At 35.5% G+C, this 24,117-nt stretch overlaps 1 protein-coding gene across 1 annotated transcript in view; it reads right to left on the bottom strand.

Moving 5' to 3' along the window:
- Window positions 1-23,347, bottom strand: part of LOC150058740 (lipoxygenase homology domain-containing protein 1-like) — a 106,823-nt gene extending 83,476 nt beyond the window's left edge. The window contains exons 1-6 of the mRNA XM_090339668.1: window positions 23,325-23,347; window positions 22,405-22,498; window positions 19,092-19,178; window positions 15,061-15,193; window positions 11,236-11,387; window positions 4,113-4,191 (exon numbers count right to left, since the gene is read on the bottom strand). Of these exons, the coding sequence (XP_090195794.1) occupies window positions 4,113-4,191; window positions 11,236-11,387; window positions 15,061-15,193; window positions 19,092-19,178; window positions 22,405-22,498; window positions 23,325-23,347 (568 nt within the window). The remainder of the gene's footprint in view (window positions 1-4,112; window positions 4,192-11,235; window positions 11,388-15,060; window positions 15,194-19,091; window positions 19,179-22,404; window positions 22,499-23,324) is intronic.
- Window positions 23,348-24,117: the final 770 nt, after the last annotated feature.

Below are 24,117 nucleotides of genomic sequence, written 5' to 3'. Positions count from 1 at the left end.
ATGGGACACTTCCATGTACTAACTGTATCACTATCAATAGCCAGCCAGTGAGAGTGTTCTGGATATCACCTTTACAAGATGGTATCTTTGGGAGAAACTGAATAAAAGATTCATGTCTCTCTGCATTATTTGATACAAAAATCCATTTGAATATGACTTCTCAGAATAAAAGATTTAATTGAAATCTAGCTTAGAATCATTAAATCTCAAAATATTTATTTCTTCCAATATCAAGTATTTTTCAGTCATGTGGAATTGGTTTCTGATTATCAGTTGGTTAATTTGTATGAAATTCACTGGTTTCGACCTCATTCTGCGCCACTTATTTATCTTCCCATCCCTGTGACTGTCACCAAACTATTTTAAAAGCTGTCATTTTGATGCATTGTAATGAGATTTTTCCTTGTTAATCTTTTCCAAAATGTTTTTGGCTATTATTGCCTATAGACTTTTCTGGATAAACAACATAATTATTTTTAACAGTTTTACTGGGAAGTAATTTCTAGATAAAGGTTACCCATTTAAATAGATTCCATGGCCTGTAGTACATTTGATGGTTATACTTATATCTGTAGTTGAGCGAACACCACCACACTGATCATCATCCCCAAAGAAGTGCTATTCCAACCACACCTTTCCCCATCCCCGTGCACCTCTTCTTTCAGCACTAAACAAGGACTATTATACATGTTCCTAGTCTAGATCATTCCCTGTCCCATACAATTCCTCTATGAGACAATTTGTTGATGTTCATTTTTTAAATATTTGCTATTGTCTGCTGCTACTTTAAGGTTATTCATATTTTCTAATAAAAACTGCTAATGAGTAAAAAGACAACTTCCTAAGTTCTCTTATTTCTTTTATTCATTATCTAGTAGTTGGGTATTGAAATCTCAAAGTTTTTATTATTTATGTGTTTATAGTTGTATGCAAGTTCTCAATCTAATGTTGGGTATCTACTTTCTTTTTTTCATTAATTTACCATTTTCAGTTTAAAATAGTTGACTTTTTCCTAAGATCCAGTTTGTGTTAATCAGTGTTTATTGCTGTGACAAATATTTGGCATTAAAAAAAAACTTAAAAGTGCCTGGCACTGGTGACTCACGCCTACAATCCTAGCTACTCAGGAGACTGAGATCTGAGGATTGAGGTTCAAAGTCAGCCCAGGCACAAAGTCCGGTGAGACTCTTATCTCCAATTAACCACCAGAAAAAGAAGTGGTGTTGTAGCTCCAGGGGTAGGGTAGTAGCCTTGAGCTGAAGAGCTCAGGGACAGTGCCCAGGCCCAGAGTCAAGCCTTATGACAGACCAAAAAACCCAAAAAATTAAAGGTTTATTTTGGCTCATGGTTTCAGAGATTTCAGCCCATCATTGTGGAAAAGGATGATAGAGAAAAACAGCCAACCTCATAGTAGCCAGGAAAAGAGAGAGTGAGAAAAAGGCCAGGAAGAAGGACAACCTTTGAACAACTCATTGGCTAATCCAAATTCCAGCACCACATCCGATATGTGGACCAAACCGCCAATGCATGACCTTCAGGGAACATTTTATATTCACACGATTCACACCATTCTTTTTTTTTTTTTGCTGTCAAATGGAGAGAGACACCATGCTCTATTTTTTATTTCTGAATGCAACACCTTTTTACCTTTAGTTCTTATCATACATAGTGATATTGTGATAGTTTTGTACTTTCTAGTATCTTAACAATAATTATTATAATTTATGATGTTACAATATTAATGTTCTTTACTGTATACACAATTCAGTGAAAACCATTCAAAATTATCGATAATAAAACTTATACTTTCCTATGTTTTTTCTAACATTAATAGAAGCCTTTTAGCCTCACACCATTCTTATGGATTCCTCTGTTTTTTTAAATGGAAGTCTATTTTTATCTTTATTATTTTCTTCCATACATTTTTCTTAATATTTTTTGTTTTGCCAGACCTGGGCTTGAGCTCAGGGCTTGAGCACTGTCCTTGGACTTTATCAAGGCTACAGCTCTACCAATTGAGCCTCAGCACCACTTCCAGCTTTTTCCTATGTATGGTACTGAGGAATTGAACCCAGGTCTTCGTGCGTGCTAGGCAAGCACTTTACTACTAGGCCAAACTCCCGGCTCCTCTTAATATTTTTTAATTTCATATATATCTTGTTGAACTTAATGTTATTTGTTTTTACTCTATTAGTGCCAGTTAAATGTGATTTATGATAAGAAATACATATTTTGTCTTCTCCCATATTTCCTGACACAGAGTTCCTAAAACACTTCAGATCTCCAAAGTGATGTATTTTTGTATGCTGAGAAGACATGCAGCAGGGGTTTAGTGATAAAAACTGCTTCCTCCAAAGGAGTCTACTTCCAGAAGGCTTGAGGGGAACTGATTGCCAGTGACTAATGATTTAACAATTGTAAATATGTAATAAAGTCACCATAAAACAAAACAAAACAAAACAAAACTTCAGGGTTGTGAAAACAGGTGCTCAGAAGAAGATACAACCTGTAAATGTCAAGGCAGCTACAGGACTTCTCCCAAACACCATGCCCTGGGTTCTTTTAACATCCAGCTCTTCATCTGTATCCTTTAAAATATTCTTTATAATAAACCAGTAAAAGGAGCCAGATGCCGGTGGCTCACATCTGTAATCCTAGCTACTCAGGGGCTGAGATCTGAAGACATAGATTTGAAGCAAACCTAGGCAGGAATGTCAAAGAGACTCATCTCTAACCACCAAAAAAACAAAAGTAGAGCTGATGTTCACATGGTAGAGCATTAGGCTTGAGCACAAAACCTCAAGGACAGTGCTTAGGCCTTGAGTTCAAGTCCCAGGACCAGCATAGAAAGGAAGGAAGGAAGCAAGGAAGCAAGCAAGCAGGGAGGGAAACAGGGAAAGAGAGAATCAGAAGAGAGCATGAATTCAGGGCCTGGCCACTGTTCCTGAGCTTTGTTTACTCATAGCTAGCACTCTACACATCCAGCCTTTTCTGAATATTTTATTGGAAATGAGATTCTCACAGACTTTCCGGCCCAGACTGGCTTCAAACCATGATCCTCAGATCTTAGGTTCCTGAGTAATTAGGATTACAGGTGTGAACCACAGGCATCAGGCTCACAATTTTTTGTGTTTTTTTGTGGCTGGCCTCAAACTATGATCTTCCTGATCTCTACCTCCTAATTAGGAATATATGCATAAGCAACAATCCTTGGCTTTAATTTGTCAATCTTCCTCACTATTTTTGTCTTCATTGTGTGTATATATTTTTGTGTTTCTTATAGCCAAATTGAACCAGCATTGTTAACTGGTTAATTGTTTCATTAATTATCTAAGCATATGTTCACTATACATTTCTATGGAACTTTATTCCTTACATGAAAATTATACTTTGGTACTTTTAAGAAGAAAATTTATTGTTTGATACTTTTGGTTTTTTTAATCTTTTTTTATTTTGGTAAATAATCTTTAGAATTTCTTCATCAAATGGATCTTATGTTATGGTTTTTTTACAGCAAGAAAATACATTTATTCGAAAAATATGTCATCTCCTGGGAAGAAGCATAAACAAAATGGTAGCTGGAAGCACTGCTGAGACCTGGCTGTCAAAACAATCTCTTTAACAGATCTCTATAGTTCAACCACTAGCCTTCAAGGAATGTCACTGACAGAACACAATATTGCTTCCTCCATCACCAGCATGCCAGATTACTGCCTTCTACTACAACATACATACATACACAGAATACACTGATTTGTTTAAAAAATTCTTTCTAGCGTGATAAGTTTTCCTAGAGGTTTTTAGCCAAACCTATGGAATTTTGAGGAAAAGTACATTAATTTTAAAACACATTTGGCTATAACACTTTTTAAATTTTGGTCAGTCATAGGGGGTTGAACTCAGGGCCTCGGGCACTATCCCTGAGCTCTCTTGCTCAGTGTTAGCACTCTACCACTTTGAGCCACAGCCCCACTTCCAACGGTCAATAATATTTTTATTTCAGACACAATACTTAAAGATAAGATTTTTGTCATTGTTTGCTGAACATATACAGAGTTCACGTAAGTAGAATGGAATCAGATCTCTATTATCTCTCTGTGGAAGAGCCTTACCTGGACCAAGTCCATCATGACCTATCACAATCTTGAACAACTTTCCAAGGTGTACAGCTTCTAGGAGAAAGGTGTCAGTCTATAAACCAACGAAAATAGTATAATTAGACAGACTATGACTTCAATTTCTCCCCAAAGTACTAATTCAAATGCAGTAAAAGTAACTGTGAGGGGTGCTAAAGGCTTTCGGTAACTACTTTTAGTAATTATGAGGGTTCAAGTAGTACGGTGCTTGCCTTGCAAGCACAAGACCCTTAGTTCAATACAAAGCTGCCAGAAAAAAGTAACTGGAAAAAAGTATGTTCATTAAGCAAATACACAAATCTGTATATATTTTAAAAGTCCAAACAAAAACGATACTAACTTGTAGAATATAATAAATTTTCAAGGATAATCTTTCTCATTTTAATTTAAAAATTTGTCATAAAAGCACACATTTGTGGTCTCTACAAGTAATCATAGCACAAATACATTATTTAGAAAATATTATATATATTTCAAGATAAAATTATTGTTGGGAAGGAAAATAGGAAATGAAAAATGAAAAAAATTTTAAACACAATGGAAAGCATCACCAAAAGACCAGACGAAACAGAAGAAACCATATTGTGGATTGAAAATAAAACAAAAGAAATTTTACATTCAAACAGCAATAAAGAAAAAAGTAATTAGCAAGCATAATAACAGCTTTCAAGAACCTTGATTGAGAGAACAAGCCTAAGAACTCATAGGGTAAAAGAAGGAGCTGAGTTACAAACTAAAGGAATAGAAAACCTATTCAAACAAATTATACTAGAAAACTTCTCAGCTCTAAAAAGGGTAGGAATATTCAATGAGAACAGGCATTTAAAACGTCAAATAAGCATCCAAAAATATTTGCTCTATGTTGTAAGTTAAAATATCAAGGCTACAGAACAAAGAATACTGAAAACTGCAAGATAAACTGTTAACTGACTTACAAAGGAAACTTACTAGAACCACAGATCTCAATAAAACCTAAAAGTCAGAACAAATAAAGACTAATATCTGATGCTCCAATAGTAAATAACTGCCAACAAGGATTACTATATCTAAAAGTTATTATTTAAAAACCAGTGGAGAAATAAAAACTTTACGAGAGAAGTACACAGTAAAGCAGTTCATGACAACTGTGCCTGCATACACAAAACATTGAAGAAGATACTTAAAGAAATCCTGTACGCAAATGAGAAAGTCACAAGAGAGCTCAGAAAAAAGAAAAGACATTTCACATGTGTTATATAGAGATGTACACGGGAATTAGGAAAAGATCAAACATGCTCAACATAATAGACCAACAAACTCTAAAGATAAATAAATTGAAAGAAAATAACAGAAAGGCACTAGTTTTTTAAATGAAACAGCTTTTGAGAGATGCATACTGTAAAAATAAAGTTATAAAAATTTTTTAAAGAATCATACTAAAAACAGAAAAACAGTAACAACCACCACCTCTTGTTAAAACTCCCATTATAATTACACAAATAGGTAAGATCCAACAATTTATTTTCTAAGAGACAGATACAAGCTGTACTCCTATTCAACAAAGGACAGTTTATACCAAACTGAGTCAGAAAAGATAAAGGTCACTATTTAAAAAGAGAATGAGCCATCATGAATATACAATGATTATAAATTTATATGTAACAAATGTTGGTACACTCAATTTCACAAAATAAAAACTATTAGATATAAAGGGACAGGTAGGTTCAGGTACAATAACAGTGTGTGACTTCAATATCCTAATCTGATCAGTACATAGATCATCCAGACCAAAAGCATAGAAATTTCAGAGGTAAGCTACAAAATTGATCAAATGGTCTCAACAAACAAAATATTTCATGCAACAGCTGTAAAATATAAATTCTTTTCAACACCACTAGAGGTTTCTTCAAACTAGATCACATATTTTAGGGCATTGAGCAGGTCTGAAATGATTTTTAAAAACAATATAGAAGTAGAAGGAAGACTATTTGGGAAGAGGCAGGAGACCAGTGGGAAGAAAGATTGGAAACAAGAGAGAGTAATAGAGTGAAAAATATAATCAATGAACATTACACGCACATATGAATAGGTCATGATGAAACCAATTAAAAATTATGAGGGCTTAATAGTCCCTGCAAAAAAAAAAAAAAAAAACAAAATTGAAGTTCCCTTCATTCCAAGCTAAAAAGCCATCAGCCAGAAAACAAATACTGTGAGGATGTCAAGGACAAATGTTGTTGGTAGGAATGTATATATGTGCAGCCACTATGGAAATTAGTAGGATATTCCTCAATAAACTAAAAAGAAAACTACCTACCACATAATCCTGTTATACTATTCCTGGACATGGAGCCAAAGTAATGTAGGTTAAAATACAGAAGAGAAAGCTATATATTCATACTTATTCCTACTCAGAATAATAAAGCTTTGGAATCAGGTGCCCTTCAGTGGATTAATGAATAAAAAAAATGTGATAGACTCACTCATCAACTGAGGGGCATCTGGATGTGTTATTTATAGACAACGGAATTCTGTGCTGCTGTCAGAAAGAACGACATTGCCCCATTTGTAAGGAAATGGAAAGACTTAGAAAAAAATCATATTAAGTGAAGTAATCCAGACTCAAAGGAACATAGGCTCAATGGTTTCCTTCATTTGTCATAATCAGTAGAAACCTTGGGCTCTACTAACAGAGATTTACAATAGAACAAAACCTAGGTACATAAGGCCATATAGTACGACACTAAAAGTAAGGACCTCCAGGATATAGAAACAAAAGCCATATAATGAGTGACTGTTGTCCTTAATGTACTATGTTATCTCTCATCTCTTTTGCTGTCCCTTGGTTATCTCATATTGTTACAGTATTTCACCTTGTTATCTGATATATTGGATACATGCGTATTTGGTTATTTGAAATTGAATAGGGAAGGGGGGGAAAACAAGATGAGAGGCAGGGGTTGGGGGAGGGAAATGGGGACCAAAACATGAGAAAGGGTATCAATGTTTGTAAAGCAATAATGCACCTTCTATCTGGTGAATATAATGTAACCCTTTTAATTAATTACAATAAAAAAATATATGGAAAAAAATGTGATGGAGTACTAGTCAGCTCTTAAATGATATTATATCATTTACAGGAAAATAGATAAAAACTGAGGTTATTATATTAAGCAAAGTAAACCAGACACAGAAAGAATAATATGTGATTTCTTTTCATATGTTCAATTTAGATCTATAAAATATCTATAGAATATATAAAATGGAAAAGAGATAGCTAAAGCAGGTCACTATGAAAACAAGAAGGCAACACTGATAGAAGTTTTAAAAGGAAATTAAATAGGGAAACTTACAAAGCATACAGAAACTAAAAGACAACAGTAACTCCTTGACCATTAGTGAATCCTTTAACTATACATAAATTAACTTTGCCAAAAAACAGATTATAAATATTATGTATTATATTGTTTTAGAAAAAGATCTAATGATATTCTGACTGATTTATTTATCTAACAAGAGATTGATTTTAAATCTAAGAACACAGACATAAGCATAGTGCATGCCAGGGAAGTAATATCCCACGTAAATGAGAATTTAAAGAGAAAATGACTGGCTGTACTTATAACAAAGTACATTTTAAGTCAAAGTGTTCACAAGAAATAAGATTGTCTCAAAAAAGACATTATATATGACAACAGTTAACCCACCAGGAACCATTAACATTTATGAGTACTTATGAACCTAGTATCAAAGTGCATACATTGACAGAATTAATGGGAAAAACAATCACAATAATAGCAAGCAACTTCCATGTTCCACTTTTTTTTTGTGGGTCATGGAGCTTGAACTTGGCCTGAGCACTGGCCCTGAGCTCTTCAGCTCTTCCCTACCCTTGAGCCAAGCCCCACTTCCCATTTTCAAGAGTTAATTGGATATAAGAGTCTCAAGTCCTTTCGTGCCCAGGCTGGTTTTGAACCTTGATCCTCAGGTCTCAGCCTCCTGAGTAGCTAGGATTACAGGTGTGAGCCACCACATCCAGACTGAATGATTTTATTAACACTGATTTTTACATAATATTTCAAATTTCATGTTTAACAAACAAGTAATCAAGAAAGGAATCTCTATATGCAATCACTGGCACACAGATTTTAGAATTTTAAAATTAAGCTGAGTGTTTGTATGTCATAGATACATATCAATCTATATAACATTATGTCTGTAGAGTATATATATCCCATCATAGATTTTTATGTCTATGTAGCTATGTTTATATCTCTAAGACCATGTTTATATCTCTAAGACCTTGGGTTACCCAAGGTTACCCGAATACTGAGTCATCGCTCTTGTACTGTGTTCCACTTTTAATAATTAAGAACAATAAAACAAAGTTTAATTTATTTCTTATTAATAAGAAGTTAATTAAGCCCGGCACTGGTGGCTTTGCACCTGCAAATGTAACCACTCAAGAGTCTGCGATTTGAGGATCGTAGTTCAAAGCCAGCCAGGGCAGCAAAGTCTGTGAGACTCTAAACCTACAATTAACTACCAGAAAACTGGGGGTGGCACTATGACTCAAAATGATAGAGCTCTATCCTTGAGCAAAAGAGCTCAGAGCTAGCTTCCAGGCTCTGAGTTCATGCCCTGTGACCAACAATAATACAAAAAAGACATTTATTAAAATTTTCTTAAATAAAGCCATAGACCTAACAAACAAATACAGAACCACCAACCAATACAATATGAAATCTTCCCAAACATACAGGAAACAAATTTCAGAAGACATCATAAGCTATATCATAAATAAGTCTTAACAAAGTTAAGCACATTAAAATTATACTCAAAATTCAAACTCAGAAATAAACTAGAAAAGAAAAAAATCTTTAAACTGTAGTTGAGTAGAATGACATCAGCAGAGTAAAAGGCTCTTGACTTTCCTTCCTCCCATAAAGGTACCAAATAAACATTATACATAGATCAATAGCCTTAGTGAAATGGTGAATGTATTGAAAGATTTTTACAAGCTGACAACCCACATCAAAGCAGGCAGAAAAAGCTGTAACATACACAAACGCTGTCCTGCAAATAGTGCCTTGTTTTAGAGAGAATTCCTAACTTCGAGCCTCTCCACGAGGACAGAAGTTTTTATTCCCCAAATAGATGGCACCTGAGGGACAAACCACTGAATCAATGACTTCTGGGAGCAGATAGGGCTCAGAATTTATAAATCCCCTGGACTCAGTGAGGTTAGCAGGGGAAATTGGCTACTTTCCTGTTTTGCCATGAAAGAGGTGTGACTGCACATTTTCCCAAGCTGTCTTTAAGAGCTCATGACATAAGTAAGACACTTGGAAGGCCTCTAGAGGGCAACAAATAGCAGAGCCAAGTGTTCAGTGTACAAACTGAAGAAGACTACAGGCATTTTCCACTTCTCTGGGGTTTAGTTCAGAGAAAATGGGAGATAAACTCCAGTTCCCAGGTTCTCCCTAAAGAGAGAAGGAACTAAGTCACACACCAAATATCCCAACATTTCTAGATTCTTCTCACAGGATTTCCATCCCTTCTGTCTAGTTGAGGCACTACTGTATTTGGAATATTCTAATCCCATGGGGGCTACAAAAATAAATACAGTCTTTTGGACAAACACATGAAATCTCTACGCACACCAAATCTCAGGCCTAGCTTTCTGGCCAGTCCACATTCGACAGAAAGCCAATGAGACAATGTTATAAGAAGAGCTCTTGGGCTGGGAGTTTGGTCTAGTGGTAGACTGCTTGCCTAGCATGCATGAAGACCCGGGTTCGATTCCTCGGTACCACATACATAGAAAAAAAGCCGGAAATGGTGCTGAGGTTCAAGTGGTAGAGCTCTAGCCTTGAGAAAGTCCAAGGACAATGCTCAGGCCCTGAGCTCAAGCCCAAGACTGGCAAAAAAAAAAAAAGCTCTTACCTAATGTTTAGAAATCAACATATAGAGTCAAAGGAAAATGAAGAAACAAGGGATTATGTCCTATACCAAATAACCTCATAAATCAGAAATTAGCCCTAATAAAATGGAGACAAATTATATTACTCAACAGAAGAGTCAAAAGATGTTTGGTTAGGAGGAACAAAATTTCAACAAAATAAAGTAAAAAGAGCCAACAGTCAAAATTAAAAATAAGTAAAGGATCTAATTATTAGATCAGTGCAGATAAAAACCACAGTGATGCAGCATCCATTACATACTGAGATGGTTACTATTTTTAAAACTACTATGCCTTGGCCAGGATGTAATTAAATTGAAAACAATCTCACTGCACTATAAAATGGTATTGCTACTATGGGAAAGACTGCAGTCATTTCTCTAGCATATGATTCAGCAATCCCACGTTCAGATATATATCCAAAATAACTGAAATGCTGGTCGCAAAGAGATATTTACAGTATTCACAAGAGCCAAGAGTTTAGAGGAAAGCCATGGACCATTTGATGAATGACCTAATAAGTACAATGTGGTGTGTAGGTACACACAGTAGTCATATGCTACAATACAGATGAACATTAAAGTTATAATGCAAAGTAGGAGAAAAATAAAAAGTCTTTACTATAAAATCTCACTCATTTGTTTCGTAGAAACAGAAAGCACAATGGTGCCTACCTGGCATTACCAGAGAAAAAAACTGAGTTGTTATTGAACAATTGTGGATTTCCAGTTGTAAAAGATGAAAAAGTTCTGGAGATCTATTATACAATAGGAATATAGATGCATCCTGACATGATGGATTACCTACTAATAAACCCACTGGCAGTCGAGAATACATTTAATATACCTAACACACTGGAGGTCAGGGATTCGCAGCACAGTGCGCTGCAGAGCCTCAACTGCCTCCTCCAGTGATTGTATGGCTGACCAACCGCTGACCCAGGGCTGCTCCTATAAGCATCATAAAGGAGCATCAGGTGTGCCATTTTTATTCCACTTCTTTGCAAAGCAGAAACTTAGTTAATGAGTATTTAACACTGCTCAACTGTACATTTAAACTGCACAGTTCAAATGATTTAGATGGGGAATTTTATGGATATTTTTAACCACAAATTAAAATCTTTTTTAAAATCAGCCAAAAGTATTTCCAGTTACTTACTTGTCCTCTTACAAAATTGAAGGAGCTCTTTGATCTAAGTAGTTGTCTGGATCCTGAGTCTCCCTTTTCCCCATAGAGGGAAATGTAGACATTTGCTACTGTTCCAGCATTCCACAGTTCACCAGTTGCCACATGCACTTCATATGTTGTCACTGACAGCAAAAGAAGAAGAAGCTTTAGGTGCCTAATGTTACTGGCATAGCTGAAAATTAAGTGCATAATCAAGAGTTCTGGTGCAGGTAAGACAAAGCATCACTGGCCACTGAATTCAGCTCTAGAAACTACAAGACAGCCGGGAATGTGGCCTAGTGCTCGAGTGCTTGTTAGCATTCGTGAAGCCCTGAGTTCGGATTCCTTGTTACCACTTATACAGAAAGAGCTGAAAGGGTGTTGTGACTCAAGTACTAGCCTTCAGCACAGAGAGGCTGTGCCCAGGCCATGAGTACAAGCGCAAGACTGGCAAAACAACAACAAAACTACATGAGATTTGCCTTTCAAACCCTCAGGTTTGCCTTGAACCAGGTGACCCAGGGCCTCCCCCAGAGGACTGGAATGTTGGAAGCAAGGAGACATCGTTTCTTGTGTTTTCCAGACTCGGGGGAATAGAAATGAGTTTGCTTCCACTGGAGTTGATTTCCCAGGCACCTGCCTCCAAAAAGACTCAGTGCCTTGACAGTGGCAAGGTTTATCCCAACTTCACTCCTGTCTCTCCCAAAGGGAACTCACTCCCCATCCCAACACTTACATCCCCCCATTCCAACACTTACATCCCCCCATTCCCTGCCCCCCTCCACCTAAAAGCAGGATGCAATTCTGGTTCATACTGTGGTCCCTGTAACCTCAGGTCTTTCAAATTCAAGATATCTAGGTGGAAATATTCTTTTACTATATTAGTAATCTACAAATACCCTAATTCAACAATTGTGTTTTAGTGTAAATGGTGACTTTTTTTCCTTTTCATGTCTTTAATTTGGTTTCATTCCTGTAATACAAATGACCCAATTTTGTGAAGGGGGAATAATATGAGGTTTTTGTGCAAAATAAAAGCTACATGAGGATTCTGAAAAGAGTAATTGCACAATAGTGTGGAAGAAGTGGATTTGGGAAAGAGTAAATTTTGAAAGTAACACCAAGCATCAGTGGGTTTACCATTTTTCCTCCTAACAATTCCTCAGCTTAGTACATGAGAAACCTGAAAATAAGCATTGGGTTCAGGAATAAAAAAATAAAATAAAAACCTCCAGTGCTGGCTTAGGAGCATGAAACAGAATACTTAATACATAGAGCTGGTAACAATGTTCTAACCATTCATTCTCATTTCTCTATTCTCTTACATCCCAATGCCTGTGAAGAACCTTGTACATTGCTTGTGAAAGTGTAAATGCAGCAACTATTATGGAAAACAGAATAGAGAGTCCTTAAGAAATTAAAATAGACACCTGATCCAGCAGTCATCCTTCTGAGTATAGGATCTCAATGATTTATTTGCACACATATTTTTATTGTAATACTACTCATATTAGGTAAAAGATTGAAGCAATGCACATGTCATCATAAATAGACATTGTAGTAGATACACAGAATGGATTAGCATTCAGTCTTTAAAAAGAAATAAACCTGTTTATCTGCCATACTATGGATGAGCTATAATGACTTCATGCTAGGTGAAATAACCCAGTAACCAAAGGATAATTTATATGATTATATTTATATGAGGTATCTAAAATTGTTAAGATCATGAAAATAGAATGGTGGAAGCTGGTAATAAGAGGTGGTAATGAAGAAAAGGGGAATTACCATTTTATATGTATAAAGTTTTGGCTTTCAAAGTTCTACCTTTTGCACAATAGTATTTATATACATAACACTACTGAAATATATACATAGGAATTTTTAAGATACTCATGCTACCACATTTAAAAATAAAATTAAAAAATAAGCTTGAAAATGATAATTCACACAGCTTAGGAAAGTCCTCATTGCTCTCTTTTTGTTATTATTGTTGTTGTGTGGTTGTATGTTTTCGTGGGGTTATTTTAGCCACTCATCGTTTAAAGGAAAAAAATCCCATAACTACAAAATATTTCTTCAGGTGTATATGATAGTATACTAGCAAACACTTTTACTTTTTAAATGTTAAACACTGCCATAACTCTTTAAGGAAAAAGGTAAAGCAGAGAAAAATTCATTAGTGCAGGGCTCCTTATTTTTATAGGTCCAACAGGTGTTGTCAGTAATCTTCAGAGATGCTATTTCAGCATTGTTGCTAGCACAGTAGGTAAAAATATGGTTTTCACTTGTTAGACCTTCCACTGTCCTAGATAACTGAAGGCTTATTACCAAATTTATACACTATCCACACGGACAGTATGGTAAGAATGTCAATTCACACAGTGAAACTAAAAAGAAAATGCTCAGCCAGCACTGGTGGGTCAGGCCTATAATTCTAGCTACTCAGAAGGTTGGAATCTGAGGATTGTGGTTCAAAGCCAGCCAGGAAAGGAAAGTCTGAGAGACTATTATCTCCAATTAACCACCAGAAAACAGGAAGTGGGATTGTGGCTCAAGCTGGTAAGAGTGAAAAAGCTTAGGGACAGTGCCCTAAATTCAAGTCCCATGATAACTAGATAGATAGATAGATAGATAGATAGATAGATAGATAGATAGATAGATAGATAGATAGATAGGAGTTGGAAAGTAAAGCAAAAATGATCTCTGCACCATTGCTAACAATAGAAAGGGATAAGACACCTTGAAAACTTCCTCTGGGTGATGTTGTGGGCTGAGAAGGACAAATAGTGAGAAGGATTACCAACAGTAAACAAACAGTGCTTATGAATGGTGATAACAAAGCTCGTGCAAACTCTATTCATTAAAAAGGGCTATTTGTGTCTTTTTAAAACATCTTAACTTCAAAAATGTAACAGCTAATAGATCTTATTTTAAAACTACAAAGGCTTCCTCAGCCTGTAAAAATGTTGTAGCAGACTATGTTCTGTCAAAAGTTTATACAAAAATTTGATGATGTCCCTAAGTCTAACGTTACATGACCTACAATGATAGGGATCCTCTGAATTATCAGAAAAAAATGTATTTCACTGAAAAGCTCACATATCAAATTATGGTGCAGCGCAGCTAAACCTGGAAAAAAGTCATTTTTATTAGTTGTCCATTTAATAACTTCCACATATATTTTCACCTTCTTTTCCAAAGCCGAGGCTATTGGACCCAAAAGCACAAGTTCAGGACAATTCAGAGCAGTCACGCCTGAACTTATTTATATTTACTGTGTAGTTTTAACACCTGAATTGGATAGCAGGAAAACAGTGACTATTTCATAGTAGCTCAACAGCCTATTTATTCTCAGCTTCATTTACACAAGATTTGACATATCTTTGCTTTCAGATAAATGTTAAGAAAGTCACTGAGCAATCGTGTTTTCAATTCCTGATTCAAGATAAATTTTCAGAAATAAAGGAAGTCCGATAAGAAAAGTACACATTCATTTGCATTTCTCAGCTCAGTGCTTCACTGGGCATCCAATTTTCTCATGACCTTCTAATAATTAATTTTCTTATTTTGATTTAGAAGCATTGCTGTTGATTTATCAAGAGATTATATGACAAGAACATATTACTGAATGCCTATAGATGAAACAACTAAAAAATATTTAGATGCAGCTGCTACACCAACAGAGGTAATTGATAAGAAATCAGAGTTTAATTCATTTAGTTATAGAGTTCTACATGCAATTATAGAGTTCTCTTGACCTTCAGCATTTCAGCTAAGTATTATCTGTGGTGCCCCAAGTTAGATCTTCCCTACCTGGAAGGACTGGCTGTCCTTTACTTAAAAGAGGAAATTCTCGGCAGATTTCTCCATCCTCTTTATCTCGGGCCAGCCAACGTTGAACAGGTATGTAAAACTGTTTTCCACAATTCATATTCTGCAATTGTATCTACAAGATAAATACCACTACTTGCAAAAAAGAATTTATCAGAATCAAATAAAAGGTTTTCTCCAAGCCTGACGTTTATGCCAAAAACTGATTTAATGTTCTAATATGAGAAAAACTTTTAATTCCTTCTATTGACATCTCAAGTAAATGGCATTTGTTTTCTCCATTTTGAAATTTTTCAAATTTTTCTACTTTTTTGTGCCAGACCTGTGGTTTGAACTTAAGGTATGTGCACTGTCCCTGAGTCTTCTTTTGCTCAAGGCTAGCACTTTATCACTTGAGCCATAGTGCAACTTCTGACTTTTTCTGAGTAGTCTGTTGGAGATAAGAGTCTCATAGACTATTCTGTCCCATCTAGCTTTGAACCATGATCCTCAAAGCTGAGGCTTGCTAAGTAGCTAAGATTACAAATGAAGGCCACTAGTGCCCGGATAATTTCTCTACTTTGAAATGTTTGTATCAGACATCAATGTTCTCCAAATTTTAATGCAATTAATATTTTTCTATTCATAAAGAAATGTTTTTAGTTTTTGGAAATCTATTATTTTAAATCTATTATTTAAGATGATTTAATAAAATATTAGCATGAGGTGAGATTTCACACATTATAGGTTTAAAATGTACAATTCTCTGCTGCTCTTTAGCGATGATTGAGATTCAAGCACCTTGTGAGCCTATAATATCTAACCTGTAGAGTTAAACAAGGATGTTAATAATCCTAGTAGGAGCTCAAAAATGTAAAAACAAAAATCACCCCACAGGGACCGGGAGTTTGGCCTAGTGGTTAAAGTGCTTGCCTAGCATGCATGAATACCAGGGTTCGATTCCTCGGTACCACATACATACAAAAAAGCCGGAAGTGGTGCTGAGGCTCAAGTGGTAGAGCTCTAGCCTTGAGAAAGTTCAAGGACAGTGCTCAGGCCCTGAGCTCAAGCCCAGGACTGGCAAAAAAAAAAAAAAAATCACCCCACAGTAGAAATTATGTATCCTGATTCTAAAATCAAGCCTTCCAACCCCCTAAATGTGCCACTACTCTTTTAAAAGCTTCAGTGAAGTGTTATTATTAAATTAGCCTTATTTTAATTGGTATACTTAAATTCAGAGATGCTTTTACTTCAATGTGCTCTAGAAATAACACTGTTAAAAGATTTTCAGCACCCCCAACCTATTAAAATCTGTCCCAGACAGATCCAGGATTCACATTCTTAAGAGGATACCAAACAGGCTTCCATTGCAGTGTCACTTTAGCAAAGCTACCTGATAACAACGTAAGATATCCACCAGTTTGTAAGGTGGCTACTGCCATGATTATTGCATTTGACTTTTTTTTTTCTTCTTTTGGGTCTTGAAAGAAGGTCTCCTTTACTGACTTTTCGCTCATACCTGGTGCTCATTCTACTGGCTAATTGGGGGTAAGGATCTGCAGGTTTTGTTTCCCTGGGCTGGTTCTGAACTTAATCTTCAGATCTCAGCTTCCTGGCTAACTAGGACTGCAGATGTGGGCCTCTGGGAACTGGCTGGCTTAGGTAGTATAATATAGCTAGTCATTTGAAAACCAAGTAGCAGTTTCTACTTTTTAATGTTGTAGTCTTCCTTAAATAAACATGAATTAGATTCCTAAAAATAATGTGATTGTTTTTTGGATGTATTGAATCACTTTTGTTACTATGTATGAAGCCAATGCTTTTATTCAAATCGCTTTGGATTATAGATACAGGTTTTCTTACTTAATAATTCATACTTCAAACTTCTAAACTGTGTAAGATTTGAAGAAAAAATGTTCTAAACCCATTATCCAGCATTTAATTTGGCCAAATATATAAATTATACTAAGAATGTTATATGCTTAGAATAAAATGTTGAACCAAGAATGTATCTCAGGGGTTTGGAATGTGGCTTAGTGATAGAGTGCTTGCCCAGCATGCATAAAGATCTGGGTTCAATTCCTCAGTAACATATAAACAGAAAAAACTGAAAGTGGTGCTGTGGCTCAGGTGGTAGAGTGCTAGCGTTGAGCAAAAAAAAAAGCTTAGGACTTGGATCCAACACCTCTTTCCTACAAAAATAAATAAATAAGTAAAAATATACACACATACATCCATACATACATACATACATACATACATACATACATACATACAAACATATATACCATACATATCTCTCCACTGGTACTGAAAGAGGTGAAGAAAACTTCAGGCAAACAAGTTGCCTTACAATGACATAGGATTTGCCACAGACAGAAAGACATGGAAATTTCTGCATGGTTTTTATAGAATTCCTTTGTAACACTACATAATCCTTTCATATCACCTAAAACTGTAAGAGCATTCCAACTTCATGAATATATTGTTATCAGCTATCAATCAAGAAAGATGGCAGAAATATTAATGATAACTTTCATAAGTTAGCTTATTTTATTGAAAAAGAAAAAAGTAGCATTATATAATACGTATCAATCTGGTTATTATGCTACAAACATTCAATGTGGCATAAAAGACCACATTATTTCACACTGAACCTAGAGAAGAATTTTAATATTTAACATGCACATACTGTATTTTCACATAGTAGGTTTACTTTTGCATTCTTCTTTAGGATCCTTTTTTAATCCACTGCAGAAAAAGATAACATTATCAACTAATAATTTCTAATTTAAAAAAATCTGACGGAGTAATTATCTTCCATGAATCTTTCACAAATTTCCTCACAAATTATAAAACTGTAGAAAAGGAATTTTTCCAAGAATACCAAGATGTCCATTGACTTTTGAAACTTTACATATCATTTGTTTTGAAATGGCAGAGCATATAAATGCAGTATACACAAAAATGGATGATATGTCACATGATTTCCAGTGTTAGAAGATCTGTTTCTTTTGTCAATCACAAAAATAAATAGAAGTTTTCAATTCTAAACAAGGTAGACATTTAAGCTATTTTTTCAACTTAAAAATACTCAAGAATAGGGCCGAGAGTTTGGCTTAGTGGTAGAGTGCTTGCCTAGTATGCATGAAGACCCAGGTTTGATTCCTCGGTACCACATATATAGAAAAAAGCTGGAAGTGATGCTGTGGCTCAAGTGGTAGAGCTCTAACCTTGAGAAAAAAAGTCCAAGGACAGTGCTCAGGCCCTGAGTCCAAGCCCCATGACTGGCAAAATAAATAAATTAATTAAATAAATAAATAACATTAAAAAATACTCAAAAATAGCTAGGCACTGATAACTCTTGCCTATAATCCTAGCTACTCAGAAACCTGAGTTCTGAAGATTGCTGTTCAAAGTCAGCCCAAGCCAAAAAAAAAAAAATGTCCATGAGAATCTTATCTCCAATTAATCACCAAAAAGCAAAGTGGAACTGAGGTTCAAGTGTAAAACACTAGCCTTGGGGTGAATTAAAAGCCAAGGGACAGTGCCTGGGCACTGAATTCAAGCCCTAGGACCACACACAAATGTTCAAGGTTCATGACTTGCTTTGTATGAGTACACTAAATGAGAGAACTGGCAGCCAAGACTAATGAACAGAGAATGCAATAATTCTGTAACCTTTTGAATAAAATTCCATATACTAGTCACCACTTAATCAGCAATCTAAGTATATAAAGAAGATCTGTGAATTGATCTAAGTCCCAAGAATTCTCTTTTCTTTACAAAGAAGCAAAAGGGCTCCTTAGGTCAGGTGTTTCACTCAATCAACTAGCAATCAATTAATGGATAAGATTCTCTGAAACTGTTGTCTTGAGAAGTTAACTGACTAAAAAGGTTAGGACTGATTTCATAAACTTACTGTAGTATGAAATACTTCTCTGAAATATGATACCTGGGAGGAAACTCCAGAACATTTTTCCAAAATTTTTACATATCTTTAAATTTTGACAAAAATTTTGATAGATCTTTACCTCTTTGCAATGCCAGGAAGGTGCATATCCAGAGTTAGTATGACCAATACGAATCTTAAATGGTACTCCAATATCTCCAACTGTGATCTGAAAAGTCAAGAAAATGTCTTTCAACGTAATTTCACAGAATCTATTTTAAAACAGTACAGATTAGGACATGGTATAGTAAATGGTAAATTCATCCAAAAGTCAGGGACCGGTTGCTCAGCCCTGAGTTTACTTTAGGAAAAAGAAGAAATAAAGAGATTGACAAGGGAGAGATGAAAGAAGAAGAAAGGAGGATGAGGAGACAAAGAATAAAGAGAAGAAGCAAGAGGAAGAGGAGAAAGAAGAAGACAAATAATCAGTTTCAAATGTGTACATTTACCTAACAGAGCACTAAAATACATATCATTTTCTTTAGATGCTATGAGTTGAACACATACTGAACTATTCCCCAATTCAATAAAGCAAAATTTCAACAGAAATGAAAAAATAAAACTGACAACCCATAGTAATAAGAATTTTGCCAAGAGTTTGGCCTAGTGGTAGAGTGCTGGCCTAGCATGCACAAAGACCTTGGTTCAATTCCTGAATACCATATACATAGAAAAAGCTGGAAGTAGTGCTGTGGCTCGAGTGGTAGAGCTCTAGCCTTGAGAAAGCCCAAGGATAACACTCAGACCCTGAGTTCAAGCCCCATGACTGGCAAAAAAAGAAAAAAGAAAAAGAAATTTCAATACCACATTTTGAATAATGGATGAAGCAAACTACATAGAATCATAAGGAAACAAACACTTGAACATTATACCAATAGAGCTAACATCTATAGAACAATCCATTCAAGAACAGAATATGCAGTCATTTCAAGTGTACAAAGAACATTCAACATGATAGACTATATATTATGTAACAAAACTGAAAAACAACAAAATCAATGAAACCAAAAGTTGGTTCTTTGAAAATAAAACAAAATTAACAAATTTACAACTACCCTAACTAAAACTAAATTGCTAAATAAAAAAGGTAAGTATAGTCATTACAGAACTAAAAAGGGTTACAAAAGATACTGTGATATGTTGGGAGATTGTAGCTACTGAGTGGGGGGAATCAACCTTAGAGGCCAACCTAGGTTAAAATAAACAAAAAACAAGGTTTGTGAAACCTCATCAGAACCAATTAAAAAAACAAACAAACAAACAACAACAACCAAGCTATGCAGGAATGATTCAAGAAAAGTCCATGCCAAAATAAATAAATAAAGCAAGACCCTATAAAATAAATAATGAACATAAAAAGCATTAATGGTGTGGCTCAAGTAGGAAAGCACATTTGCCAAGCTAGTACAAAACCCTGGGTTCAAAACCCATATCAAAAAAAAAAAGTTGTCATCCCATTAAAAAAATGGGCCAAAGACTTAAAGAGACTCTTCTCTGAAGAAGAAATAAAAATGGCCTATAGACACATGAAGAAATGCTCAACATCTCAGGTCATAAAAGAAATGCAAATCAAAACAATGCTAAGATTCCACCTCACTCCAGTTAGAATGGCCAGGATCAGGAAAACTAATAACAACAGATGCTGGAGGGGATGTGGCCAGGAGGGATCACTACTACACTGTTGGTGGGAGTGCAAACTCGTTCAACCACTATGGAAAGCACTATGGCAGTTCCTCAAAAGACTAAACATAGAGCTCCCTTATGACCCAGCAATTTCACTACTTGGTATTCACCCAACCATCCAGACACTAGGGCATACTAAATCCACTAGCACAACAATGTTCATTGCAGCATTATTCACCATAGCAAAGATATGGAACCAACCTAGATGTCCCTCAGTTAATGAGTGGATCAACAAGTTGTGGTATTTGTACACAATGGAATTCTATGCTGCTGTCAGAAAAAAAAATGACATCACCCCATTTGTTAGGAAATGGAAAGTCTTAGAAAAAATTGTATTAAGTGAAATAAGCCAGACTCAAAGGAACTTAGGCTCAATGGTTTCCCTCATTTGTCATAATCAGTAGAAACCTTGGGCTCTACTAGCAGAGATCTGCAATAGAGCAAAACCTTGATACATAAGGCCATATAGTAGGAAGCTAATTGAAAAGACCTCCAGGATATTGAAACAAAAGCCATATAATGAATGATTGTTGTCCTTAATGTACTATGTTATCTCTCATCTCTTTTGCTGTCCCTTGGTTATCTCATATTGTTACAGTATCTCACTTTGTTATCTGATATATTGGATTTATTTGTATTTGCATATTTGAAATTGGATAGGGAAGGGGGGAAACCAAGATAGGGGGTGTGGAGGGGAGGGTAATGGGGACCAAGACATGTGAAAGGGTATCAATATATGTGAGTTAGTGCACCTTCTATCTGGCAAATATCATGTAACCCTTTTATTAATTACAATAAAAAATATTTAAAAAATAAAGTTGTTTATCAATGAATTAGATAATCTAGATAAAATTTCTAGCGCATATGCTAAAGACCCAAACTAAAAGAAAAGACAAACACAAACAGATATGTAGCAAGAAATTAGATTAATAACAAAAAACCTCCTAGCAAAGAGAAGCCTCAGAGAGAACAATTTCACTGGCAAATTCTACCCAATACTTGAAGAAAATGGGGTAATATGAATTGTTTACAAATCTTCGAAAAGTAATATTTTAAAGAAATCAAGTGAGAATATGTCCTAACTCATTTTGCGAAGTCAGCATTATGCTGGTACCAAAGTCAAACAGATATGATAAGACACAATGGTAGCTAAACCAACACCCCTAGTAAGTACACATGCAAAATAAACTATGAAAACAGTTTCCTGTTGGAGAATGAAATGGATGAATGGTTAAAAGTACTTAAAAAAATTATAGCCAGCACGCCTGTAATCCTAGCTACTCAGGAAGTTGAGATCTGAAGATGAAGATTCAAAGCCAGCTTAGGAACAAAAAGACTCTTATCTCCAGTTAACTGCTAGAAAATGGGAAGTGGGGCTTGGTTCAAGGGTAGGGTGGTAGTCTTGAGCTGAAGAGCTTAGAGACAGTGCCAAGGTCGAGTTCAAGTCTAGTGACCCACAAAAAACAAAAATTATAGAACTATATGTAGCCCTGAAAACTGTAGGAATATATTATCTGATTTAAAGGGAAGCATGAAATAATAAAATATAAAACATAATAAGCAACTCATACTATTATTGGTATAATTACTCAAAACCATTTCTTGTACTTGAAAAATAATTACTTAATCGTCATTTTTTTACTTATACTGATCACTAACACATCTTGACTATTTATTTTAAAAAGATAGTATAGAAAGGATTGTTACATTACTCTAATGAGAATAGTTGTTCCCAATGGTTCAACCTTTCCTTGACGCCAAGTACACAGGTTGTAGTAGATCAAGCACCAAGCGGAGGTTGACATCCTAAAAATATTAAAGGTACTTAAGGATACCCTTTTAATCAAGACTTGATTATCTCTCCACCTGTTTCAAGACAATCTTTTCATACATCCAGCCCTTCATTCAGAGTGACATTGTAAATTAGTTTCTGTTGACCTATTTTAAGTCTTTTGTGGGGGGGGCAGTCAGTTGTGGGGCGGGCAGTCAGTTGTGGGGCTTGAATTCAGGGCCTGAGCACTGTCCTTGAACTTTTCTCAGGGCTAGAGCTCTACCACTGGAGCCACAGCATCACTTCTAGCTTTTTTCTGTGTATGTGGTACTGAGGAATCAAACCCAGGTCTTGCGTGTATGCTAGGCAAGCACTCCACCACTAGGCCAAACTCCCAGACCCATATTTTAAGTCTTTTTATTGATTGTCATATTTGAGGCTTTAGCTTTCCATGCTACATCTTTGCTCCTGTTTTTCTTTATAAATGCTGATCTCAATGAGTCTAGCCATGCTATGTGAACTTGATATGAAAAATAATAAATAAAAAGTAGTAACTTGATAACCATTTCTTTAGCTTCCTTAGTTGGTCATTTTTTTTGCCCTTTTGACCTACACTTTGAACCTTATCTACAGTGCTGATGAAAGCCACCCATACACAAACTGTAAATGTTGAACACCTTGTATGTCTGTGAAGCTGTTGTCTCTTCCCATGTGGCAGATTTATGTTAAATCTGCTTGAGCAAAACTGTCGTGAGTTTCTTTTCATTGATCTTCAACAGACATATTGTGTTATAATGGAAAGAGCTCCCAATTTGATAAATTGTACTCATTCCAAGGTAGCTGCTAGCTACCTTTACTTACAGTAAAGATGTCTTCATGGCCATTCTGGAATTGAACTCCATCTGTTCCATAAAGATATATGGGGGCAGAACTTCTATGATGTCCATATAATATAATGTAAATCTGTGAGCTGGTTCCTGCATTTGGAAAGTCACTAGTGATTATGGAAATCTTCCAGTTAACACCTATGGAAGCACAAACCGAACAAAATATTATGGCAATTATATCAATATAGAAATGATAAACAGGGAAGTGGGGGGAGGGAAATGGGAACAAAATTATAAGAAGAGGTATTAATGTATGAGAACTAATGCTTCTACTATCTGGCAAATGTAACTTAACCCCTCTATATATTACCTTGATATTAAAAAACAAAATAAAATAATGATAAACAGAACAGTAGATTGTCATAAAGATAGAAGAATACAGAAAAGAGATAGATTATTCTTCAACTGCCTGGAAAACTGCGTTAGCCAAGGATTTCAGTTTTTTAAAAATATTCAATAGAATTACATGTCTGTATTCATAGCTAATAACAAGGCTAGGTTCTAAAAGTTAAGGTTTACAGCCAGCCTAGGCCAAAAAGTCTTCATCTATCTGTAATTAATAAGCAAAATAAGCAGACTGGAGGTATGGCTCAAGTAGTAGAACGCATGCCCTTTGTGCTTGCTTCTGGCCTTATTGCAAGGAATTGCAATACTATGTTAAAGAGGAGTGGAGAGAGTGGGTATCCTTGTCTCATTCCTGATTTTAGAGGGAATGGCTTTAGCTTTTCACCATTAAGTATAATACTAGCTGTGGGTTTGTCATACAC

The sequence above is a fragment of the Megascapheus bottae genome, chromosome 9 (assembly GCF_031878675.1).
Source record: "Megascapheus bottae isolate mThoBot1 chromosome 9, mThoBot2.hap1, whole genome shotgun sequence".
Lineage (NCBI taxonomy): Eukaryota > Metazoa > Chordata > Mammalia > Rodentia > Geomyidae > Megascapheus > Megascapheus bottae.
This window is presented reverse-complemented; position numbering and strand designations above follow the sequence as displayed.